The 23036-nt window shown below is 42.2% G+C and overlaps 3 protein-coding genes and 1 long non-coding RNA gene across 9 annotated transcripts; 3 read left to right on the top strand and 1 right to left on the bottom strand.

Annotated features, from left to right (window-relative positions):
- Positions 1 to 1801: 1801 nt before the first annotated feature.
- On the top strand, positions 1802 to 13988 carry ssx2ipa (synovial sarcoma, X breakpoint 2 interacting protein a). Of its 4 annotated transcripts, none has more exons than XM_036966254.1 (14): positions 1802 to 1934; positions 6643 to 6771; positions 6962 to 7134; positions 7330 to 7542; positions 8263 to 8373; positions 8609 to 8744; positions 8917 to 8992; positions 9120 to 9306; positions 9552 to 9720; positions 10233 to 10372; positions 10705 to 10881; positions 12525 to 12642; positions 12857 to 13010; positions 13179 to 13988. In XM_036966254.1, the coding sequence occupies exons 2-14, from the start codon at positions 6729 to 6731 to the stop codon at positions 13333 to 13335; spliced, it is 1854 nt and encodes a 617-aa protein (XP_036822149.1). In that variant the 5' UTR covers positions 1802 to 1934; positions 6643 to 6728; the 3' UTR covers positions 13336 to 13988. The 4 variants fall into 4 exon arrangements, with proteins under 4 accessions (XP_036822149.1, XP_021444788.2, XP_021444787.2 ...); XM_021589113.2 differs by having other exon boundaries at positions 1812 to 2056; positions 10708 to 10881; XM_021589112.2 differs by having other exon boundaries at positions 1813 to 2056.
- Positions 13989 to 14059: 71 nt separating this feature from the next.
- On the top strand, positions 14060 to 15679 carry LOC110508545 (guanine nucleotide-binding protein G(I)/G(S)/G(O) subunit gamma-5). Its single transcript, XM_021589121.2, has 3 exons — positions 14060 to 14237; positions 14588 to 14747; positions 15412 to 15679. The coding sequence occupies exons 1-2, from the start codon at positions 14157 to 14159 to the stop codon at positions 14711 to 14713; spliced, it is 207 nt and encodes a 68-aa protein (XP_021444796.1). The 5' UTR covers positions 14060 to 14156; the 3' UTR covers positions 14714 to 14747; positions 15412 to 15679.
- LOC110508543 (sterile alpha motif domain-containing protein 13) lies at positions 15411 to 18303 on the bottom strand. Of its 3 annotated transcripts, XM_021589118.2 has the most exons (5): positions 18031 to 18158; positions 17198 to 17284; positions 17035 to 17077; positions 16813 to 16924; positions 15411 to 16713 (listed from the first exon to the last, which is right to left on the bottom strand). In XM_021589118.2, the coding sequence occupies exons 3-5, from the start codon at positions 17070 to 17072 to the stop codon at positions 16537 to 16539; spliced, it is 327 nt and encodes a 108-aa protein (XP_021444793.1). In that variant the 5' UTR covers positions 17073 to 17077; positions 17198 to 17284; positions 18031 to 18158; the 3' UTR covers positions 15411 to 16536. The 3 variants fall into 3 exon arrangements, with proteins under 3 accessions (XP_021444793.1, XP_021444795.1, XP_021444792.1); XM_021589120.2 differs by lacking the exon at positions 17198 to 17284 and having other exon boundaries at positions 18031 to 18303; XM_021589117.2 differs by lacking the exon at positions 18031 to 18158 and having other exon boundaries at positions 17035 to 17214.
- Positions 16663 to 18107, top strand: LOC118944828. Its single transcript, XR_005040208.1, has 2 exons — positions 16663 to 16790; positions 17078 to 18107. It is a non-coding gene; the product is annotated as an uncharacterized LOC118944828 (long non-coding RNA).
- Positions 18304 to 23036: the final 4733 nt, after the last annotated feature.

The raw sequence follows: 23036 nt of genomic DNA on the forward strand, positions 1-23036 counted from the left end.
TAGAGGAAAAGTATGCATTCACTCATATCATTCATAGGTAGGCTAAATCAGTGGGCTAATGGCGAGTTTCCAATTAGGATTTATCCTGGTGTTTCGCCCAAAAGACTGATTTTTCGGTTTCCGTCTACATGGGCCCAGCACCCGGGTCTCACTGGGTCATGGCTCCGAGGGACATGCCCAGACTTGGGGCCAATCCCAGCCCTGTGTACTTTTCGGCTTTAATTTACATAACAATGGCTAACTGTGAACTTCAACACCTTCTCACAAAGCAACTGTCTTGAATGATGCAGAGGTTGTTGATTCTGCTCACCCCGTCTTTAGTGTCACACTCCTGATGGAAACACAATCACACTAAAGCAGGTGTTCTCAAACTTTTGGCCTTGGTGGGCCAATATATAATCTGTGTGGTGGGTCACGGGCCAAACAAATAGACATTATGTATTTCGAGATCGTGACCGTGGGACTATAAAGGTCTGTCTACGCAAAGCATAGTTCTGAGATAAAGATTATCAACATTCTCACATCCCAGATCTCAGCACTGTTTTGTAGTGAATTCTTCTTTCATATCCCATTAAGGTCCTCACCTTAAAGATACCTAAAGTGCAAAGTATCAAAAATCCTGAGACATTTGTAAATCAGTTTATTTAGGGGGGTACAGTCTCAGATACAGTATAAACTTGTGGCTCTGAAATGTCAATCTGGGTTCAGCAGTAAGGTTATATCTAACACTTCTGAATTCAATTTTAAGAAAACTGTAGCTATTTGAATATGCTCATTATAGAATAATACTATTTTACCAAGATTGAGTCAGAACACATCATCAAATACATGTATTATGATCATCAGACAAATGACTATAATCACTGAACAATGATGTGACAACATGATTTACTTTAAGATGTCAGACAGTGTTGTTTTTTTTGCTTGCGTGCCATTATTGCTGGCTAGACTATACCACACCTTACAGCGCCAAGTTCAAATAGGTTTATGCACTTAGAAGTTAGTTTCTTTCTTTTTTCATTTTTTCCCACTTAACATTTGTTTTTTTAATATGTTTCAAATGACTTGACTATGGGAAAGGTGTAACAATTTGTCTTTGCAGCAGTAAGTCACTAAAAATGCATCCGAATGGTATTGGAAAGTTCAGGAAAACATCCAAGCTCATCAGGCGCCTCTAGCCTTTTGGCGTCCCTAAGCGAGATTTGGTTTGGTGTCCCTCCCCCTCCCTCTCTTGGCTGTGGATTTTTTGTTGTTGTTGTAGTGTTAAAGTACATTTTCTGCAATCCTACACATTTTGCCATGGGGTGTAGATAAAATGTTATGGTTTTAAAAAACATTTCCGGACATTTTACACATTTTGCAATAACGTGCTGAGAAATTTCTGCAGTTTTAAAGCTAATTTACTGCAATTCATACATGTTCAAAACAAAAATCAATGGTGAAGGTCAGGGCCCCTGGTCACATGCCCTGTATGCCCAGTCGGTAATCTGGATAGATTACTTTACCTAGTGATCTAAATCATGTTAGCTGACATGGGCTCAGTGAGTGACTATCAGTGACTGAATATAAAAAGTGCACCTTCTGCATTCTAATTTTCTAAATCTCAACAGTAACTTCATACCCAGACTAAATTCCTAAAGAGTACAATAGAAATTATATTTTTTAGTTCCAACACTATCATAAAACACTGGCGACCCACTTGTGTGGGTGTAAAGTGGGTGTAAATTTCAATAAAGCGCTACAATGCACTTGACAGCCTTCCATATTTGCATAAATCGTCCATTAAAGGTGTGCGCATGATCCAATACAGTGGACTAATACTGGTTGCTTGACAACGCATTCGCCAATGACGGTGGTGTTTGTTTTGAAGCCAGAAAGACGTCCACTTAAAAAAACAAATCTAATTTTGTCAATGTGGGGTCAACTGTACCACAGTGAGTAGAATTATCAAAGTGGCTTGGCATTCACTGTCAAGAACTAGACAGAGAAAATCATTGTACACTCGCATTCGCTTAGAGTTGGCTGTGCTGGCACTAAGGCAGGCTAATCAAGTCAAGTGAGTATCCACTATCCAGCCATGTCTTTGCTTCGTTGGCTAGCTAACTTTATACACACGTTACGTTAGCTATTATACACGTTTCATCAAAGCAGAGTTAGCTGGCTAACGTTACTACCCGAAGCTAGCAGCTTTTTATCTGGCTAGGTTAACGTTACTGTAGGTAAACCAGTTCAACAAGATAACTTGTCACCCTTTCAGCTACTATTAATATGTTAACGTTAGACAGCTAACTTTAACTTGTCTTGTAACTACATGATTGACTACGTTTTCAAATGAGCCTCCTGTTTGTTTATCTGACTCACTTGCAGCAACTCAATAAGATAAGAAGAAGCGAACAGTAGTAATGTTTTAGCTACTGCTTTTCAACTGGAACACCAGTGTTACACTTGTACATACACACCCTTATGTTGCACTAGGGAAATTGTGTTTCCATAGCTAGGGCTGACCGTGAGGACTTGTCAAGAGCAGAATCAATAATCTATGCATAATCAAAACAGTTGCTTTGTGAGAAGGTGTTAAAGTTCACAGTTAGCCAGTGGTATGTAAATGCCATCTGAAAAGTACCGGTGTCCTGGCTTTGGCCCCAAGTGACAGCAGTTCCACCGGAGCCATGGGGCACGAGTGCCGGGCCGCATAGATGGAAACAGAAAAGTCTGAACCTTTTTGGGTAAAACGAGTTAAATACTGTTTGAAAATGTGCCAAAGTGTGTTTACAGTATATTCACCCAATAGTAATGTCAACACTAGCTAAAATGTTAGCTAGCTAGCTAGTTGGTTGCTCTTCTTGGATTTAGATGGAGGCGCAGTGGATAGGGTAACAGTGTGACATAGGGCAACGTTAAATCACAGACAAAAGGGGAAACCAGTATCTTTGGTTAAACGGGAGTGAGGATCAGTGTACATAAATTGCAGCCTGAGTCAGTGGATAAGGGGTGCCTGAGAAGGTGTTTTCTGACATAGCTACTGCCTCTGTGGCTCGACTAACTTTCTACTCTGGTGTTGCCCGAGGCAATTGAGACAGTCAGGTCTATTATACTTAAGTCTAAAATGCACAATATATGTTTAAACAGAGTTTGTTGATAACTGTACTGTTAACTATTTAAAGGGGAGTGGTGAGAGTGTAGAATGTGGTTGAGCTTGTTTCACCAGGAAAATCTTAAGGATCATATTATAAATCACATTTTATTTGTCACATACACATGGTTAGCAGATGTTAATACGAGTGTAGCGTAATGCTTGTGCTTCTGGTTCCGACAGTGCAGTAATATCTAAAAGGAGTGAATGAGAATATGTACATTAAAAAAAACATCCTCACTGTCAATTGTTTATTTTCAGCTAATTTAACATGTGTAAATATTTGTATGAACATAAGATTCAACAACTGAGACATAAACTGAACAAGTTCCACAGACATGTGACTAACAGAAATGGAATAATGTGTCCCTAAACAAAGGGGGAGGGGGGTCAAAATCAAAAGTAACAGTCAGTATCTGGTGTGGCCAGCAGCTGCATTAAGTACTGCAGATCATCGCCTCCTCATGGACAGCCCCAGATTTGCCAGTTCTTGCTGTGAGATGTTACCCCACTCTTCCACCAAGGCACCTGCAAGTTCCTGGACATTTCTGGGGGGAATGGCCCTAGCCCTCACCCTCCAATCCAACAGGTCCCAGATGTGCTCAATGGGATTGAGATCTGGGCTCTTTGCTGGCCATGGCAGAACACTGACATTCCTGTCTTGTAGGAAATCACGCACAGAACGAGCAGTATGGCTGGTGGCATTGTCATGCTGGAGGGTCATGTCAGGATGAGCCTGCAGGAAGGGTACCACATGAGGGAGGAGGTTGTCTTCCCTGTAACGCACAGCATTGAGATTGCCAGCAATGCAACAAGCTTTGTCCGATGATGCTGTGACACACCGCCCCAGACCATGATGGACTCTCCAAATCGATCCCGCTCCAGAGTACAGGCCTCGGCGTAACGCTCATTCCTGCGACGATAAACGCGAATCCGACCATCACCCCTGGTGAGACAAAACCGCGACTCGTCAGTGAAAAGCACTTTTTGCCAGTCCTGTCTGGTCCAGCAACAGTGGGTTTGTGCCCATAGGTGACGTTGTTGCCAGTGATGTCTGGTGAGGACCTGCCTTACAACAGGCCTACAAGCCCTTGGTCCAGTCTCTCTCAGCCTATTGCGGACAGTCTAAGCACTGATGGAGGGATTGTACGTTCCTGGTGTAATTGCCTACCGTCTGTAAACTGTTAGTGTCTTAATGACCATTCCATAGGTGCATGTTCATTGCTTGTTTATGATTCATTGAACAAGCATGGGAAACGGTGTTTAAACCCTTTACAATGAAGTTATTTGGATTTTTACAAATGATCTTTGAAAGACAGGGTCCTGAAAAAGGGACGTTTCTTTTTTTGCTGAGTGTATATATATGGCTGAGTGGCATAGACGAGGTGCAAGATGGTATAAAATACAGTATATACATATGATTGAGTAATGTAAGATATGTAAACATTATTAAATTGTCATTGTTTAAAGTGACTAGAGATCCATTTGGTAAAGTTGCCAGTGATTGGTTATCCATGTAGGCAGCAGCCTCTAAGTTAGTGATTGCTGTTTAGCAGTCTGATGGCCTTGAGAGAGTGAGCTGTTCTTCAGTCTCTCAGTCCCAGCTTTGATGCACCTGTACTGACCTCGCCTCCTGGACAGTAGCGGTGTGAACAGGCAGTAGCTCGGGTGGTTGTTGTCTTTGATCTTTTCTGCCTTCCCGTGACATCGGGTGTCATGGAGGGCTGATATTCTCCCCCCCCCCCCCCCCCCCGTACACATCTGTTGTTGATGTGTACGCAGAGGGACCACTTTCTCCTCTGCTGTCCCTTCGATGTGGGTTGGGGGGTGCTCCCTCTGCTGTTTCCTGAAGTTCACTATCGCCTTTGTTTTGTTGACGTTGAGTGAGAGGTTGATTTCCTGACACCACACTCCGAGTGCCCTCACCTCCCTGTAGGCTGTTTCAATGTTGGTAATCAAGCCCACTACTGTTATCGTCTGCAAACTTGATTGAGTTGGAGGCGTGCATGGCCACACAGTTGTGGGTGAACAGGGAGTACAGGAGGGGGCTGAGCACACACCCTTGTGGGGCCCCAGTGTTGAGGGTCAGCGAGGTGGGGATATTGTTTCCTACCTTCACCACCTGGGGTGGCACATCAAAGTCCAGGACCCAATTGCACAGGGCAGGGGTGAGGCCCAGGGCCTCAAGCTTGATGATGAGTTTGGAGGGTACTATGGTGTTGAACGCTGCGCTGTAGTCAATGAACAGCATTCTTACATAGGTATTCCTCTTGTCCAGATGGGATATGGCAGTGTGATGGCGATTGCATCGTCTGAACCTGTTAGGGCTGTATGTGAAGTGGATCTTGTGTAGCTGGTAAGGTGGAGGTGATATGATCCTTGACTAGTCTCTCAAAGCACTTCATGATGACAGAAGTGAGTGCTATGGGGCGGTAGTCATTTAGTTCAGTTATCTTTGCCTTCTTGGGTACAGGAACAATGGTAGCCATTTTGAAGCATGTGTGGACAGCGGACTGGGATAGGGAGTGATTGAATATGTCTGTAAACACACCAGCCAGCTGGTCTGCGCATGCTCTGAGGACGTGGCTAGGGATGCCGTCTGTGCCAGCAGCCTTGCGAGGGTTAACACGTTTAAATGTTTTACTCACGCCGGCCGAGGAGGGGGCACTGTATTATCCTCAAAGCGGGCAAAGGTGTTTAGTTTGGCTGAAAGCGTGACGTCGGTGTCCGTGGTATGGCTAGTTTTCTTTTTGTAGTCCGTGATTTCCCGTTGACCCTGCCACATACGTCTCGTGTCTGAGCCGTTGAATTGCGACTCCACTTTGTCCCTGTACCGGCATTTCGCTTGTTTGTTTGCCTTGCGGAGGGAATAACTACACTGTTTATGTTCAGCCATATTCCCAGACCTCTTTTCATGGTTAAATGCGGCCGTTCAGTTTTGCGCGAATGCCGCCATCCATCCATGGTTTCTGGTTAGGGTAGGTTTTAATCGTCACAGTGGGTACAACATCTCTAATGCACTTCCTTAGGAATTCACTCACCGAGTCAGCGTATAGGTCGATGTTATTATATATAGTCATAGAGAACAATTACTTAAAGTACTTAAGAGGCCCTCTTGAATAATGAGTGTGCCGTTGCCTCTTGTTGAAGCCATTTTTCTCAAACTAAGCATTTTGAATTCAGTGCCACTGGCATTGTTAATTAAACCTTGCACACACCACAGTCAGTGGCCTTTCTGTGTGGGTGTCTAAAAGCCTTCCCCTGGCATACAGTCATTAGCCTAGTTAAAGTTAACATGCAAAACCCTCTACTCAAGCTCAAAGTATCACTCTACTACAGTCCAGTGTAACAGCCAAGGCCTGAAAGCCCTACCCACCCCCAACCCGGTCCCATGCTGGCATAACACCCAGATTACGTTTAATCCCGCATGGCGTGGGTGAAGAATCGACCCAGATTATGCTGCCTTGGAGTCTTATGTCATTGGCTTGCTGCTTGACGCTCTATTTCAGGATTCTGTTCCAGTGAGTGCAGCCTCCGGTCGGTCAGGTCTGTCATCTCGCGGATGACCTCCCAAAGCGGATGACGCTTTGTTGACATGGGAGACTGGTGGACGACACTAACCATAGAGCCATCAATCGGTAATTTAATTCAAATGGGGACCCGGGGACAAAATAGACAATTGCTTGTTTTTATATGGATTTTTGTTGGATGGTGTGGGATTTTGCCCTATTTTTGGGCACAATTGTTTTTTTTAAGCCTCATAGTCAGCTGCCTGTGAACTTGTGATTTATCAATTGGTTGTTCTCTCTGTTTCCCTGCTGTGTTTAGAAAACCATGAGATCTCCAGCATATCAAGAATGATGATGTCCCCCTCGAGGCATCATAACAACCTTCCTACAATGCAGTCCTCCACCATGACACTGTCCAAGAGCTCCTACAACGTGTTAAGTGCCTTCTGCACTGAGGAGAATGTTCCCCAGTGTACCGCATACATCAATCAGGTACTGAAATTACTATTATTTAGTTTACATTTGGAATAATCCAATACTGACTTTGTGTAGGTGCTTATTTTACAGCCTGAATTTTTTTTTTAGGTTTGTGTATCTGATGTTGCTCAATGATTATTAATTGATCTAGTTTAATTTTCACTGTATGCTGATAACCCATTTTTCTGCCCTCTTTTGGGGCTTGTACAGGAGATGGACTCTCTGGGTTTCTCCTCTGCCTGTATTGAGGCCAGCTCACCAGAGGGAAGCTGGGGGCTGAACACGGTGCCAGCCCTGAACATGATGTATGAGCTGCTCCAGATGCATCGCCGCAGCCAGCACAGCCTGCAGGAGCAGGAGACAGAGCAGCTGAAGAGCTCCAGTGCCCTGGAACACCTGCAGATGACCAACTCTAGACTCAAGGTCAGTCAGGCAGGCTTTCCCATAGATCGTTTTCCAGGCAGGCTTTCCCGTAGATCGTTTTCCAGGCAGGGTGCAAATTGTCAGTAAATACTAGCTTGGGGAGCTAAGTTAAGGTTTGATGGTGTCCTGAAAGGTCTTAATGCTTCGAAGAAAACATGTTATTGTTATGATATTGTCGTCAAGGTGAGCACATTGAGTATGCAAAATTGTGTTGATATAACATGCAGAGCAAGTATGTAATTGCCCAGCCTCCCGAGTGGCGCAGTGGTCTAAGGCACTGCATTGTAGTGCTAGCTGTGTCCAGGCTCTGTCGCAGCTGGCCGCGACCGGGAGACCCATGGAGCGGCGCACAATTGGCTCAGCGTCGTCCGGGTTAGGGGAGGTTTGGCCAGCAGGGATGATCTTGTCCCATCTCGAACTAGCAACTCCTGTGGCGGCCCGGGCGCAATACGGGCTGACACGGTCGCCAGGTGTACGGTGTTTCCTCCGATACATTGGTGCGGCTGGCTTCCGGGTTAAGCGAGCAGTGTGTCAAGAAGCAGTGATGCTTGGCTGGGTTGTGTTTCGTAGGACACACGGCTCTCAACCTTCGCCTCTCCTGAGTCCGTACTGGAGCTGCCGCGATGGGACAAGACTGTAACTACCAATTGGATACCATCAAATTGGAGAGAAAAGGGGGGGTAAAATAAAAATAAATTAAATGTATGTAATTGCCCAAAGGATCAGCTGGAGCTCTACAAAAGAGAGAAGTCAGGACTGCTTGAGACAGAGAGGCAGTTGCAACTCAAAAACAAGACTCTGCAGAACTGCCTGAAAACAGAAAAAGATGAGGTAAAGACTTTGTCATAAAATTGTTAATCATTGAGTGATGTGCTCTTATGTCGCTGCAAGCATCAATTGGAAATGTAGTTTTGAGTGTGTGAGCCTTAACCAGCATCTTGCTCAGTAGTGCACACCATAGCAAAACATTTTGTAAGCAAAAAACAAAACTATGTGTTCTTATTGGATAAGTTCAGGTAGTACATCTCCGTTTCAAAACGTTTTCTCCCTACTGAACACACCCTAGGTGCAGAAGCTCCAGAGCATCATCGCCAGCAGAGCCTCTCAGTACAGCCATGATGCCAAGAGGAAGGAGCGGGAGAGCACCAAGCTCAAAGAACGCCTCAACCAGCTACTGGTGGACAAGAGGGATAAGAAACTAGGTATGGGCATCTCAAAACAATTGTATCCTCCTTATTCCAAAGGTTGTTGGTAATGTGAATATGTTTGCAACCTAGTGTCTTTTTTTTCAACAAGAGTCTGAGAACACTGAAAATGATGTAGGCCTATATAGCAAGTCCCTCATTCCCATTTTCCTCCCTTTATCTCTACTAGCGATTGATGTATTGAACTACTTGGGACGGGCTGATGGGAAGAGAAGCCAATGGAAGACTGGAAAGGTGGAGGCCAGGTAGCAATACTCATCTGACTGAACCATGTCTGTTTTGTGTGCTTACATCAACTCTTGATGCAACAAATCCTACATAGCTTTGGAGATCCCACTTTGATGAGTATGTATTTATTTGCCATGATTGTAGACATGAGGGGGAGATGTACAAGTCCCTGCTGAGTGACTACGAGGGTCGTCAGAGGGCTCTGATGCTGGAGAACGTTGAGCTAAAGAAGGTGCTGCAGCAGATGAAGTGGGAGATGGTGTCCATTCTTAGTCCTAGGAAATCCTGCTCCAACTCCAGAGGAGACCGTGGGGAAGACAGCCTGGAACGGGTGAATTGATGGATTGTCCTATCTGAGACACCGTAGCAATAGTCTACTTAGTTATTTTTACGTGGTAATAAATAGATTAGATCACTTGTTTTTAAAAATGCTCCTGCAAATCTTAATCATAAATCGCGTCTGTCTATGCAGAGCCACTCACAAAATCTCAGTGTTCTACATGGTATGGAAGTGACATTTCCCTATAAACATTGTGGAGAGTAGAGGAGTGATCGTGCCTATTGTTACGCTTTCAGGCCAGCTCGGACAGAGAGGAGGTTGGTGACTGTAGTAAGGAGACCCTGGATCAGTCATGTGATCATGCTAGGGACCAGTCCTGTGAGCACGCCCGGGAGCAGCTGACCAATAGCATCCGACAGCAGTGGAGGAGACTGAAGAGCCACATGGAGAGACTGGACAACCAGGGTATAAACGCCTCTCATATATATATATATATATATATATATATATATATGAATGATAGATCATGGAAGTAGACAATCTGTAACTCACCTAGTAGTCATCACTGGCTTTCTCTGGTCATTAACGGGTGTTACATGAAGGCGAATGAAAGAATCCACTTTTGGCTCACTGCCATAAAATCACGACCAGTACTACTGCATTTTTGGCTCTCGAGTGGCACAGCGGTTTAAGGCACTGCATCTCAGTGCTATAGGCGTCACTACAGACACCCTGGTTCGAATCCAGGCTGTATAACAACCGGCCGTGATTGGGAGTCCCGTAGGGCGGCATCCAATTGGCCTAGTGTCGTCCGGGTAGGCCATCATTGTAATTAAGAATTTGTTTTTAACTGACTTTCCTAGTTAAATAAAGGTAAAATAAAAATGTAAACAACTCTGCTGCCAATACATTCTATATGTCACAGGGAGCTTTCTTCTCCACCATTGATCATAATGTATCATCCATCCATTTCCCAGCCTCCCTGGTACAGCAGAGCCAGCAGTGTGCTGGTAAAGAGCTGGTCCCCAGACAGATCCACGAGGAGGAGATGGAGAGGATGAGACTGGAGGTCCAGCAGTGTAAAGACTTCATCCAGACCCAGCAGCAACTCCTACAGGTTAGTTAGACTCACAACGCAACACACGATTCTCTTTTTCAAACCGAGCTACAAGTATCTGCCTTCAAGTACATATCTACCTCAAATACATTGTTCCTCTGCACATTGATCTGGTACTGGTACTCCCTGTATATAGCTCCATTCTTGTGTATTTGATGTTTTTCCTCGTGTTACTATTTTATTTGTATTATGGTAAAGTCTACAACAGTTGTGTTTGGCGCATGTGACAAATAAAATTTGATCTACTGTACATCTCTTGTTATTGCCTTGAATTTGACCCTTCCCGGAGTTTCTCAGTCAAGTATTATTACCTTTTCCGTGTGTGTCTGTAGCAGCAGCTCAACTCTCCCTGCTATGATGATGAGACTGCTGCTCTGCTGAATGACTGCTACACTCTGGAGGAGAAGGAGCGTCTCAAAGAGGAGTGGAGGCTCTTTGACGAGCAGAGGAGGAACTTTGAGAGGGAGAAACATAACTTTACTGACGCTGCCATTCGCCTCGGCCACGAGGTATCCGTTTTTGTTTTTGGCAAGTTCTCGAGTTGGAAATGCTATGTTTTGTCAAGTTGTCACTTGCAGTATGTGAACCCTTTGGAATTACCTGGATTTCTGCATAAATTAGTCATAACTTTTGATCTTAGTCACAACAATAGACAGTGTGCTTAAACTAATAACACACATTATTTTTCTTGTTTATATTGAATACATAATTTAAACATTCACAGTGTAGGTTGGAAAACGTATGTAATGACTTTTCCAAAAGCTAATTGGAGTCAGGAATCTGCTAACCTGGAGTCCAATCAATGAGATTGGAGATGTCGGTTAGAGCTGCCCTGCCCTATAAACACTGTTTGCTATTCACAAGAAGCATTGCCTGATGTGAACCATGCCTTGAACAAAAGAGAGCTCAAATGACCTAAGATTAAGAATTGTTGACTTGCATAACACTGGACAGGGTTACAAAAGTATCTCTAAAAGCCTTGATGTTCATCAGTCCATGGTAATAAATTGTCTATAAATGGAGAAAATTCAGGACTGTTGCTACTCCCTAGGAGTGTCCGTCCTGCAAAGATGACTGCAAGAGCACAGTGCAGAATGCTCAATGAGGTTAAGAAGACTCCTAGAGTGTCAGCTAAAGATTTACCGAAATCTCTGGAACATGCTAACATCTCTGACGAGTCTACAATACGTAAAACACTAAACAAGAATGGTGTTCATGGGAGGACACCAAGGAAGAAGCCACTGCTGTCCAAAAAAACCCATTGCTGCACATCTGAAGTTTGCAAAAGAGCACCTGGATGTTCCACAGTGCTTCTGGCAAAATGTTCTGTGGACAGATTAAACTAAAGTTGAGTTGTTTGGAAGTAACACACAACACTATGTGTGGAGGAAAAAAAGGCACAGCACACCAACATCAAAACCTCATCCCAACTGTAAAGTATGGTGTAGGGAGCATCATGGTTTGGGGCTGTTTTACTGCCTCAGGGCCTGGACAGCTTGCTATCTTCGACAGAAATGAATTCCCAAGTTTATCAAGACATTTTGCAGGAGAATGTAAGGCTCTGTCCACCAATTGAAGCTCATCAGGAGTTGGGTGATGCAACAGGATAACGACCTTAAACGCAGAAGTAAATCAACAACAGAATGGCTTCAACAGAAGAAAATATGCCTTATGGAGAGGCCCAGTCAGAGTCCTGACCTCAACCCAATTTTAAAATGCTGTGTCATGACCTCAAGAGAGCGGTTCGTACCAAACATCCTAAAATTATTGCTGAACTGAAACAGTTTTGTAAAGATGACTGCTCCAAAATTCCTTCCTGACTGTTGTGCAGGTCTGATCCGCAACTACAGAAAACGTTTGGTTGAGTTTTTTGCTGCCAAAGGAGGGTCAACCAGTTATTAAATCCAAGGGTTGACATACTTTTTCCACACTACACTGTGAATCTGTGCGCTCAAAGACATTAAAATGTATAATTGTGTTTATTAGTTTAAGCAGACTGTTTGTCTATTGTTGTGACTTAGATGAAGATAAGATCACATTTTATTACCAATTTATGCAGAAATCCAGGTAATTCCGAAGGGTTCGCATACTTTTTCTTGCCACTGTAACTGTATTACCCCTTATTTATTTTTTTCCTTTTGTGTTTTCACAGAAAAAGGCTTTTGAGGAAGACCGCGCCTTGTGGCTCAAGAATCAATTCTTGAACATGACTTCGTTCGTGGACCGCAAAAGACATTCAACGTCAGAAAATCCTCGTGCCTTGTCAGTCAGTAAGTCGTGATGATTACCACAGCAACGATTTGTATTGGATTCGTAATGGAAAATGTATACAGCAGATTTTGTTGGGAAATTTGTGTGGAAAATATTGTATTGGAAGATGCTGCATCATACAGTATGCTGCCCATCACCACAACAACAAAAAACACGCCAATGATCTTTTGTAAATCATATTGTGTTTGGTCACAAGTCCCTGTTCCCCTCTAGGTAGTGAACCAGAGATGAGGATCCCCTCCACCTCTGCCATGCTGACCAAATCCCGGACGTACACTGCGTTCTCAACGCCTAAAGCTGCCTCTGCTGCTGGCATGCCCTCCACAGCTGATCTCTACCGTACATTATGCCTCATACCAGACAGGAGGTACCATTTTTACTAATTACTTTGCTCTATGCCAGCTCACTCTCCTTTTTAAAATGTTTCATTCCTACATTTAGATAGTAGTATCAAATCGGTGTCATTGATTATCACTAACTTAAGTTCTCTCAAACAAACTGTGGTTAACTCTTGTTTGTTTTCTATATATCTAAGCTCCTCTTCTGTAGGCAGTTCAACACAAGGGAGCTGGCAGGAGTCCAACACCATCCACAGTAGAGAAGATACTCCGGTCAGGTCAAAGCACAGACACGGAGGTGGAGACTGCTGCAGTATCTTCTCTTTAGGGTCAGAGGAAAACAGCCTCAACTGAAGACACACTAGTACCATTGTGTTACTGTGGACTCAACAGACAACTCAGATGACAATCCACGGCAGTGTTCATTAGACACCAAACAGAAGAAAATGGACAAACGGGGAAAGAATACCTAGATTTGTCCAATAAGATGCACTCATTTTTTAAATTTCTGTTGCAAAACATTTTCTGTTGCGTGCCCTAATGAACATGACCCATGTTTCAATGCCACCACTGCCTTAGGATGCCACGGAGACCTATTTTTGTGCAACTCATGTTGCGTGATCACGGACTAATACTGAACAGTAGCACATTGTCGTTCACCAAAACTTGATTCATTCAGAGAGCACTTTATTGGATATGCCAATGTTTTTTCTTTCTCTTCTATATACATTTTTACTAAGCAAAGCATATCCAAGTCTCTAAGCTTTCGCCAAGTGGCAGCCAAACCTTAATATGGGGTTCTGTATCACTACAAATGTTATCCAATTTGGGAAAAGCTATCAATAGGCTACTGACTAGCCATGAGAATGTTTACACATTGTTTTCACTCCAGATATATCATGAATAGTTTAGTGAGAACTTTATTCTAAATGTTTAAAATGAAGCGCTAACATATATGCGGCTTTGAAATTGCAATAAAGGTTTTTTTTTTTTTTTATCTATCAATTCAACTTTTTGTGCTTGGCGCCCCATAGCGTTTTATACCAGGAGGTGTGGTCGCAGACTGTGCAACGCTGCGACTGCGCAAGTCACAATCGGATGTGTGATCATCAGTGCTTTGTCTACGCGTCCGTCGAGCTAACGGCACACAGCTTAATTTCTAGGAAATAGTAAAGATGTCTGGCTCATCAAACCTCGTTGCGATGAAGAAAATTGTCCAGCAGCTGCGTTTTGAAGCGAGTATAAACAGAGTGAAGGTAAGAATCTATTTCACACGTAAATCTATTTGGTAAACATGCCCACGAAACTAGTCCGAGCTAGCGAACATCGGTAACGTTAGCTAGCTAGCGCTAAGGGCGTGGAATCTAGGCACACAAATGGAGATCTAGCCATGAAAACACAATAACAAACGCCCCAGGATAATTATTCCCAACAGTCATTGAACAGCAGGAAAAGCCTAACGTTAATTCAAGCATCTGTGTTCACACCATATTATTGACAACACCCATTTTTAAGGAGGAGATTTACAGACTTGCAGGAGTCTAGCTAGTTAGGTGTGCAACAGGTAGAGCTTCCCTTTCACAGCTATATTCCTTTGTCTTTTCAGGTGTCCCAAGCAGCTGCAGACCTTCAGCAGTTCTGCATGCAAAATGCCCTCCAGGATCCCTTGCTCACTGGGGTGTCCTCCAGTACAAACCCCTTCAGACCACAGAAGGTGTGCTCCTTCTTGTGAGGAAGACACACAGGACAGACCACAGCATTCTTTGGTGAGTCTTTCTTTTTTGGTGTATGTAGTCCTTTGGAGAATCTCAATTGCATACTCCTCGCGTCCTCACCTTCTCAAAACCCATTGAAGAAGATGGTTGGAGGTAGCCTGACTACTTACACAATTATTCTGCCGCTCTGTCTTTTGCTACATACTTTAATCAGAGACTGCCGTCATTGAAGTCATTTGTGGTGACAAAGGGAATTGTGCAAAAGTCATCAGTGATTGGATTATCTCTATCAAAGACTATTATGAATTTTCAAACTACCGCTTTACCCACGTGTGTTCTGGCTCTGGCCCAACCCATTGGTTTCTGGACCAATTGGACAGCCCTGAATGTGTTTGGATTTGGTGAAGGGTCAGGGAGCTACTCAGATCCAGACACATTGCGGAGAAGAAACTAACGTCTGTGGGCGTAGCGTTTGGCTGGAGCAAGGAGTCTGGTTAGCGAGGGTAGGGACCTCCTTGCTTTCTCAGCCAATGGGTTTTGAGAAGGAGTATGCAATTGAGATTCTTGCCTTGATTGGCCTGTAAGCTGCACTAAATCAGTAAAGTGAAACAGGTTATCTACTCCATGCTAGTCTTTGATTGCGTTACAGATAAATACCTGTTTCTTTAATGTGCAAGAGTATCACATTGTACCTCTGTGTTTTCCTGTCTCGCAGGCCTTCGTTTTGATGCTACAGGGAAAAAGTTGACCTCAACACTGCTCCTCATTGCCAACGGCAAACCACTGCCACATAATCTTATGAAGTGTAGAACATGTCAGGAAGACTTGCCATCTATTCTCAGCCAACCGAGGATATGATGAGAAGGGTTTATTTTTCACGGCACTGTGTGGTTTTCAAGTAAATGATTGTGCCTTTTCTATTCTATTTTATTCATTGTTCTTGAATTTTTGTATTTAGAAATTAACATTCTTCTTTCTCTACATGACTGTGTTTTGCTAATTGTTCTTGGGTAAGACTGACAGTGTTACATCTCAAATCTTTACTTAAGATGCAAGTAGTTTCTAACAGCAATGTGAACAGGGCAACTTTACAACACAAAAGGCAGCAGCATGTCACTGTTATGCGTGATAAAAGCATCCATATCAAACACGAAAGTAAAATGCCATATTTAAGAATAAGGAAATCAAAGAACACATTCAACCTATATCCCTGTGCTTAAATTTACAATTGACATGCATAATGTTCATAGATGCATCTTTGATTAAGTTAAATAGTGGCTTATTAGGAAACGAAAAATGGCTGTAATGGTGGATCAGTAAGTATGGTTCAAACCGGCATAAAACTGTTCCATAGTTTGAGATATATATATATATATATATATATATATACATATATACATATATACATATATACACTGATCGATGGTAGAAGATAGCGCATCACAAAGTCAGACATCTAGTGCACCGTTTGCATCCATCTGAAAAGGATCGTCCACTATTAAATAACCCATTCAGTTGAATCTGCTTGATTTGCTTTGAGACTAACTCTTCGAATAAGAAAAAATCGACCTGTACTTTTTAAGACCTGTAAAATGATCTTATGATGTCCAAGACCTCAAATAATTAAAATCCTTGTTTGGTTTCATAAACTGATACCACTCGGTTAACTACCAACAAATGTAACGGCTCAAATCATTTGGCATCTTAAGTTTAAGTAAAATAATATTTTCAGAAGGATGCAAGATGCAACCACGCAAGAGTTTTCTAAGCCCCTTCGTCTTCCACTGTCCTCTTGGGTCTATAAATCTCTTCGGACTGGTCTGTCCGTCCTGCCTCGTGATTATCTTGTTACACGTTGAGGAGCATGCAGTGGTGCATTAGCATTACTCTTCAGGTGCTGAGTTTGAAGTGGTTTCACGTGGTACTCGTAGATCTTCAGTGCTGGCCCCAGTTTGATTGAAAGACCAGTCAGGACATCATTCCGTGTCATCAGGAGCAGAGACTTGCCATCGATTTCCTACAAGAATAACAAATGGAAGGGATTGGGAAGCTCTTGCCCACCAGAAAGAGAGGGAAGAAAGAGCAACTTGCAAGGTTAGTAAATTACTATCTTTACCTGGTCCTGGAAAGCAGTAGCCTGCTCATCAAATCCTGCAGCTTTGAAATAGTTGACGACATCAGTGAATGCCCAGTCTGCAGGGTCCGGCAGCTGGCCATTCTCCGCCACACTAGAAAAAGACAGAACAGGAAAATGGGTATAGGGACAAGGCAGGAAGACAGCGCAATCGTATCCCTTATCTACAGCCTCACAATTAAAACCCCTAGACTCTAGACTTACAGTTTAGCTTCCACTGATCCATTTGTTTTGTTCTCCATTCCAGCTAGAGGAAAAAAGAGAACGGTGAGATGGAGATATGGATAAGCAAAAATACAACTGAAGCCAAAAAAGGTTTGTGAAGAAACATGAGGTCTGTCATAAAGTGAACACATTCACTACTTACTTGAAACGTGTGTTCGTTGTAATAGGACGTGTCAAGAGGTTACCTGGATATGGTCAGTTGTTTCTGAAACCTTAAACTACAGAGCATCTGATATACGGAGTGTTGAATAGAGAAAGAAGCCAGAGTCGTTTTTTTTAACCATTTCTTTGAAATGCTGACACGCATAAGTAGAGTACTCAGTTGCTAAGCAACATAGATGTGGGCCGCTTGATACTGTGGAAATACTATGGTACAAATGCATAGATCAGAATTCGCATTCAATAATGCCAAAAAGCAATTCAGTCTTCAATGGATGATGGGCAATAGGGTTCACATAACATGGAGGATAGAATCATCACATTAGTCTGTGGATTCTGACCTGATCCAAAGCCATGGAATGCGTTGCACTCAGATTTGAGTCCAAATATCAGAGACGGGAGCAATTTTAAAGCTCCCTGATCTGCATGATTAAAACTTCCCTATTCAGTGTAGCTACTGTACCTACGAGACTACCAGTCTTGGATGTTCTGTAGTTTATCTTTGGAAAGCTAATTTCTACCAGAAGCATCATTCATATAGTTTAAACTTTAGACACTGCATTTCATTCAGGGCTATACACATCTGTGGACAGAAATATAGCTGATGGTGATGACATTGTTGACTGTTTAAGTGTAATATTACAATGTGTAACAAAAGTCAGATGCAGCATGAAATATGTAGTAAAAGAAGAATGGCAATGACAAACTTTGAATAATTAGTCATTTAGGACAGTTTATTCAATATTACTATAGCTTACTACTGAAATTATATCATTGCATCATTGCCAACGTTGTGGTTGTCTATTTGACGCTTACCTTTTTATTGCTAATTCGTGAGCTAGTTGGTTTCCTTTTATAGTTCTTAGGGCGTAAATAAATATCCGGTTTATTCACGATCGTGTGCTTGTCGCTGTGTAATTGATCTATAAACCACCTGAATTGCTCATTCAATTTTTCGGATATGTTGAAAGGACCTGCGAGTCGGCATGCGACACTAAGACAAGAAGCTCGTGAACAGGCGCACACACCATTCTCAAACCTGACTGGCCAGTTCGTAGCGAATGGGACAGGGTTCCGGTTTAGAAGCACGGTTTTGTACTAATCCTACAGTTTTGCTTCTGTACTGCAGTTTAACTGATGCTCGGCCCAGAAAGACAATTTCCATACATGGTCACATAGAGAAGTCAGATTAGAAAACTCCCAATTTAGTCATCACCTTTGGGTCTGAATACTTATGTAAATGTGATATTTCATTTTTTATATATATATATTTTAAACATTTCTAAAAATCTGTCTTTGCTTCGTCATGGGGTATTGTGTGTAGATTGAGAGAGAAAAAAACCTATCCATTTTAGAATACGGCTGTAACGTAACTGTGGAAAAAGTCAAGAGGTCTGAATACTTTCCGAATGCACTGTAGATGGCCTAAGAATAGCATGGAAAACTACCAGAAAGCAAGAAATCCAAAATGAAACCCTTCCTAGACAACTTTATGGCCCCCACATTTCATCACAATAAGGAAGATGTAAATTTGGGTGTACAAACATTAATAACATTGTGACAAATTGGCATCCTTATCCAATTTTTAAAAAGACACATAAAAACAATCCCAAAAATAAATAAGAGTTTGATTATGATTTGCAAATCTATAACAGAAAAACTTAGGACTATCCGGCCAAAAACAGAGAACCAGAATCTGCGCCTTCAGTATTGGGCAACCCTGAAAGAATAGACTCCAGAACAAAAAAAGAACACATCAGACATCAACCAATGAAATTGAGGAATCCGTTAATTCAAACAACTTTAAGGAAAGTTAGAACTGCCTAAACAAACCACACCGAGGAAAAATGTGCTATCCAAAATGGTGACTAATTGAAAACTCACTTTGAACAATTATATATACATATTAAAATAGATTCGGAACAAAAAAAATCTATGAAAAATGTCTAATTCTTGAATCAGCCATTTAAGACAACCAAAACCTGTTAGTTCTGTTTGGGTTATTGGGGTATCTATAGTAAAAATTTTAAAAAATACAGCTTGTGGTCATGACGGAATTTTTAACGAATTTATCAAATTCAGACCACAAATTTAGCACTGCAACACTCAAACTATTTAAAGTTTTGAATGTAGGGGCCTACCGGGTGGCACAGCGGTCTAAGGCACTGCATCGCAGTGCTTGAGGCGTCACTACAGACCCGGGTTTGATCCCGGGCTGTGTCGAAGACGACTGCGACCAGGAGACTCATGAGGCGCTGCATAATTGGCCCAGTGTATTCCAGGTTAGGGGAGGATTTGGCTGGCCGGGATGTCCTTGTCCCATCGCACTCTAGCGACTCCCTGTTGCGGGCTGGGCGCCTGCAAGCTGACTGTGGTTGCCAGCTGGATGGTGTTTCCTCCGACTCATTGGTGCGGTTAACTTCCGGTTTAAGCGAACAGTGTGTCAAGAAGAAATGCGGCTTGGCAGGTTCGTGTTTCGGAGGATGCAATAGCTCTCGACCTTCGCGCCTCCCGAGTTCGTACGGGAGTTGCAGCGATGGGATAAGACTATAACTACCAATTGGATATCACGAAAGTGGTGAGAGAAAGGGGGTAAAAAGTACAAAAAAGACATATATAGTGGTGAGTGTAGGCTTTTTCCTTGACATCTACAACCAAGGACTAATAACAATATATATTTTTAATTGAGACCAATTTGATCCAAACAATTACTGTGGCATTTGTGGGAACAGCAACCTGGGGAAAATATTCTTTGCCATCATAAACAACAGATTACTACACTTTCTCAGTAAACACAATGTCCTGAGCAAAAGTCAAATTGGATTCCTATTATCAAACATCAGGTCACATTTATACCCTACACACCCTAATTGATAAATGTGAATCAAAACAAAACATTTTTCTAGCTTTGTGGATTTTCAAAAAGTATTTGATTCAATTTGTCATTCAGGCATTTTTTTTGCAAATTAATTGAAAGTTGTATGGGTGGAAAAATAAATGTAATCAAATCAATGTATAGAAATAATGCAGTCAAATTGGAAGTAAACACACACATTTCTTTTCCCAAGGGCACACTGTGAAACAGGAGACTTAAGCTCAAGTCTATTTAACGTACAGTACCAGTCAAAAGTTTGGACACACCTACTCATTCAAGGGTTTTTCTTTATTTTTACTATTTTTACTCTACATTGTAGAATAATAGTGAAGACATCAAAACTATGAAATAACACATATGGAATCATTTAGTAACGACAAGTATTAAACAAATCTAAATATATTTTAGATTCTTCAAAGTAGATTTTAGATTTTAGATTCTTCACTCTTGGCATTCTCTCAACCAGCTTCACCTGGAATGCCTTTTCCAACCATCTTGAAGGAGTTCCCACAAATGCTGACCACTTGTTGGCTGCTTTTCATTCACTCTGCAGTCCAACTCATCTCAATTGGGTTGAGGTTGGGTTATTGTGGAGGCCAGGTTAGGTGATGCAGCACTCCATCACTCTCTTTCTTGGTCAAATAGCCCTTACACAGACTGGAGGTGTGTTTTGGGTCATTGTCCTGTTGAAAAACAAATGATACTCCCACTAAGTGCAAACCAGATGGGATGGCGTATCGCTGCAGAATGCTGTGGTAGCCATGCTGGTTAAGTGTGCCTTGAATTGAACCCCCACACCATCAAACCTCAATGCTTCACGGTGGGAACCACACATCCGGAGATCATCCGTTCACCTATTCTGCATCTCACAAAGAGATGTGTCTCTTACTTGAACTCCGTGAAGCATTTATTTGGGCTGCAATTTCTGAGGCTGGTAACTCTCTAATGAACTTATCCTCTGCAGCAGAGGTAACTCTGGGTCTTCCTTTCCTCATGAGAGCCAGTTTCATCATAGCACTCAATGGTTTTTGCAAATGCACTTAATTTCATAATTCTTGAAATTTTCCGGATTGACTGACCTTCATGTCTTAAAGTAATGGACTGTCGTTTCTCTTTGCTTATTTGAGCTGTTCTTGCCAGAATATGGACTTGGTATTTAACCAAATAGGGCTCTTCTGTATACCACCCCTACCTTGTCACAACACAACTGATTGGCTCAAATGCATTAAGAAGGAAAGAAATTCCACAAATTAACTTTTAACAAGACACAGCTGTTAATTAAAATGCTTTTTAGGTGACTATCTCATGAAGCAAGGTCGAGAGAATGCCAAGAGTGTGCAAAGCTGTCATCAAGGCAAAGGGTGGCTACTTTGAAGAATCTAAAATGTAAAATATATTTTTTAACACTTTTGTGGTTTTTACATGATTCCATGTGTTATTTCATAGTTTTGATGTCTTCACTATTATTCTACAATGTAGAAAATAGTAAAAATAAAGAAAAACATTGGAATGAGTAGGTGTGTCCAAACTCTTGACTGAACAATCAACAGCCCACGGGTCTCACTCTAAACGACACTGAAATAAAATGCCTCCTGTATGCAGATGGCCTGGTGCTGCTGTCCCCCACAAAAGAGGGGTTACAGCAACAAATGGATGATCCGCAACCGTTCTGGCAGACCTGGGCCCTGACAGTCAATCTCAAAAATAACATTTTTACTGGGCTTCACGCCTATAGAACACACACACACCTACACATTTTTGGGACAAAAAAAAATCAGCTCTACAGGGAACTTCAACCCGGCCGTGAGTTAACTGAAAGACAAAGCAAGGAGGGCTTTCTATGCCATTCAAATATCTATCAAATTAGACATACCCATTAGGATCTGGCTCAAAATATTAAAATCAATAATAGAACCAATTGCACTATGGCAGTGACGTGTGTGTGTGTGTGTGTGGTCCGCTTACAAAACAAGAATTTGGCAAAAGGAACAAACACCAAAATGAAATATGCGGAATTCTGTAAGCACATCCTCAGACTGCAGAGAAACTCAAAACAAAGCATGCAGGGCAGAATTAGGCAAATTCCCTCTTCTGATTCATTAATATTCCAAAAAATAGCCACCAAATGTTATAATCATTTAAAAACAAGTGACCCCCACTCCTACCATTTACAAAATTCTCAAGTGCCAAGAGTTGACCATAAAGAAGAGCCATAAGCTAGCTGGTCCTGAGGCTTAATTCTCTAACCACTAGCCTCAGGACAGCACATAGAAAATCTGTCCCATCCAAATTATCACAAAGCAAAAATAGAAATATCACCTATTGGAAAGAAACCACAAAAAAATTGAAGTAAACTTCAATGCTATTTGGCTCTGAACAGACAGTACACGGTGGCAGACTATCTGACCACTGTGACTGATAGAAAACTGAGGAAAACACTATGTACATACTGTGAGCACAGCCTGGCCATAGAAACCGGTTGTCACAGGCAAACCTGGCTGCCCGGAGAGGACATGCTGTGATCATTCTGCCCGCAGGAAGAGATGGAGACAGTGCTGCATTTTCTTTCTGACCTTGACAGATATACTGACATAATACATTCTTCACAAAAATGTGAAAACAATAAGAAGAATTTGAAAAGCTAAATGATAAAGACGCACAACTACATACTTGGGGAAAAAACTAAATTCTGTCTTTAAGCAGCCACATTTGTGGCCTCCTGCCGCAACCTGAGGGACAGCCAGTTAGAAGTGTAGTGTGATTATTCATATCGGCCTATTCTTTATTCATTTTTGTTGTTGTAATTGCTCTTATGATTATCACTATCATTATTATTGCTTTATTACAAATAGTCTAGTATATTCCTGTCTTTGACCATTGTCGCTATATGTTTACTTTGACACGGTAAGTGTTTACTTTCCATGTCAATAGAGTATACTGAATTGAA

The sequence above is a fragment of the Oncorhynchus mykiss genome, chromosome 28, assembly GCF_013265735.2.
Source record: "Oncorhynchus mykiss isolate Arlee chromosome 28, USDA_OmykA_1.1, whole genome shotgun sequence".
NCBI lineage: Eukaryota > Metazoa > Chordata > Actinopteri > Salmoniformes > Salmonidae > Oncorhynchus > Oncorhynchus mykiss.

Coding starts and splice junctions, on each gene's coding strand:
- LOC110508543 (XM_021589117.2), bottom strand. CDS start 17,186: ATGTGTTCACTTTATGACAGACCTCATGTTTCTTCACAAACCTTTTTT. Junction 16,925..17,034: donor GGATCAGTGGAAGCTAAACT/GTAAGTCTAGAG, acceptor GTCTTTTTCTAG/TGTGGCGGAGAATGGCCAGC. Junction 16,714..16,812: donor CTACTGCTTTCCAGGACCAG/GTAAAGATAGTA, acceptor TTATTCTTGTAG/GAAATCGATGGCAAGTCTCT.
- LOC110508545 (XM_021589121.2), top strand. CDS start 14,157: ATGTCTGGCTCATCAAACCTCGTTGCGATGAAGAAAATTGTCCAGCAG. Junction 14,238..14,587: donor CGAGTATAAACAGAGTGAAG/GTAAGAATCTAT, acceptor TTGTCTTTTCAG/GTGTCCCAAGCAGCTGCAGA.
- ssx2ipa (XM_036966254.1), top strand. CDS start 6,729: ATGGGAGACTGGTGGACGACACTAACCATAGAGCCATCAATCG. Junction 6,772..6,961: donor AACCATAGAGCCATCAATCG/GTAATTTAATTC, acceptor TGCTGTGTTTAG/AAAACCATGAGATCTCCAGC. Junction 13,011..13,178: donor TGCCTCATACCAGACAGGAG/GTACCATTTTTA, acceptor TATATATCTAAG/CTCCTCTTCTGTAGGCAGTT.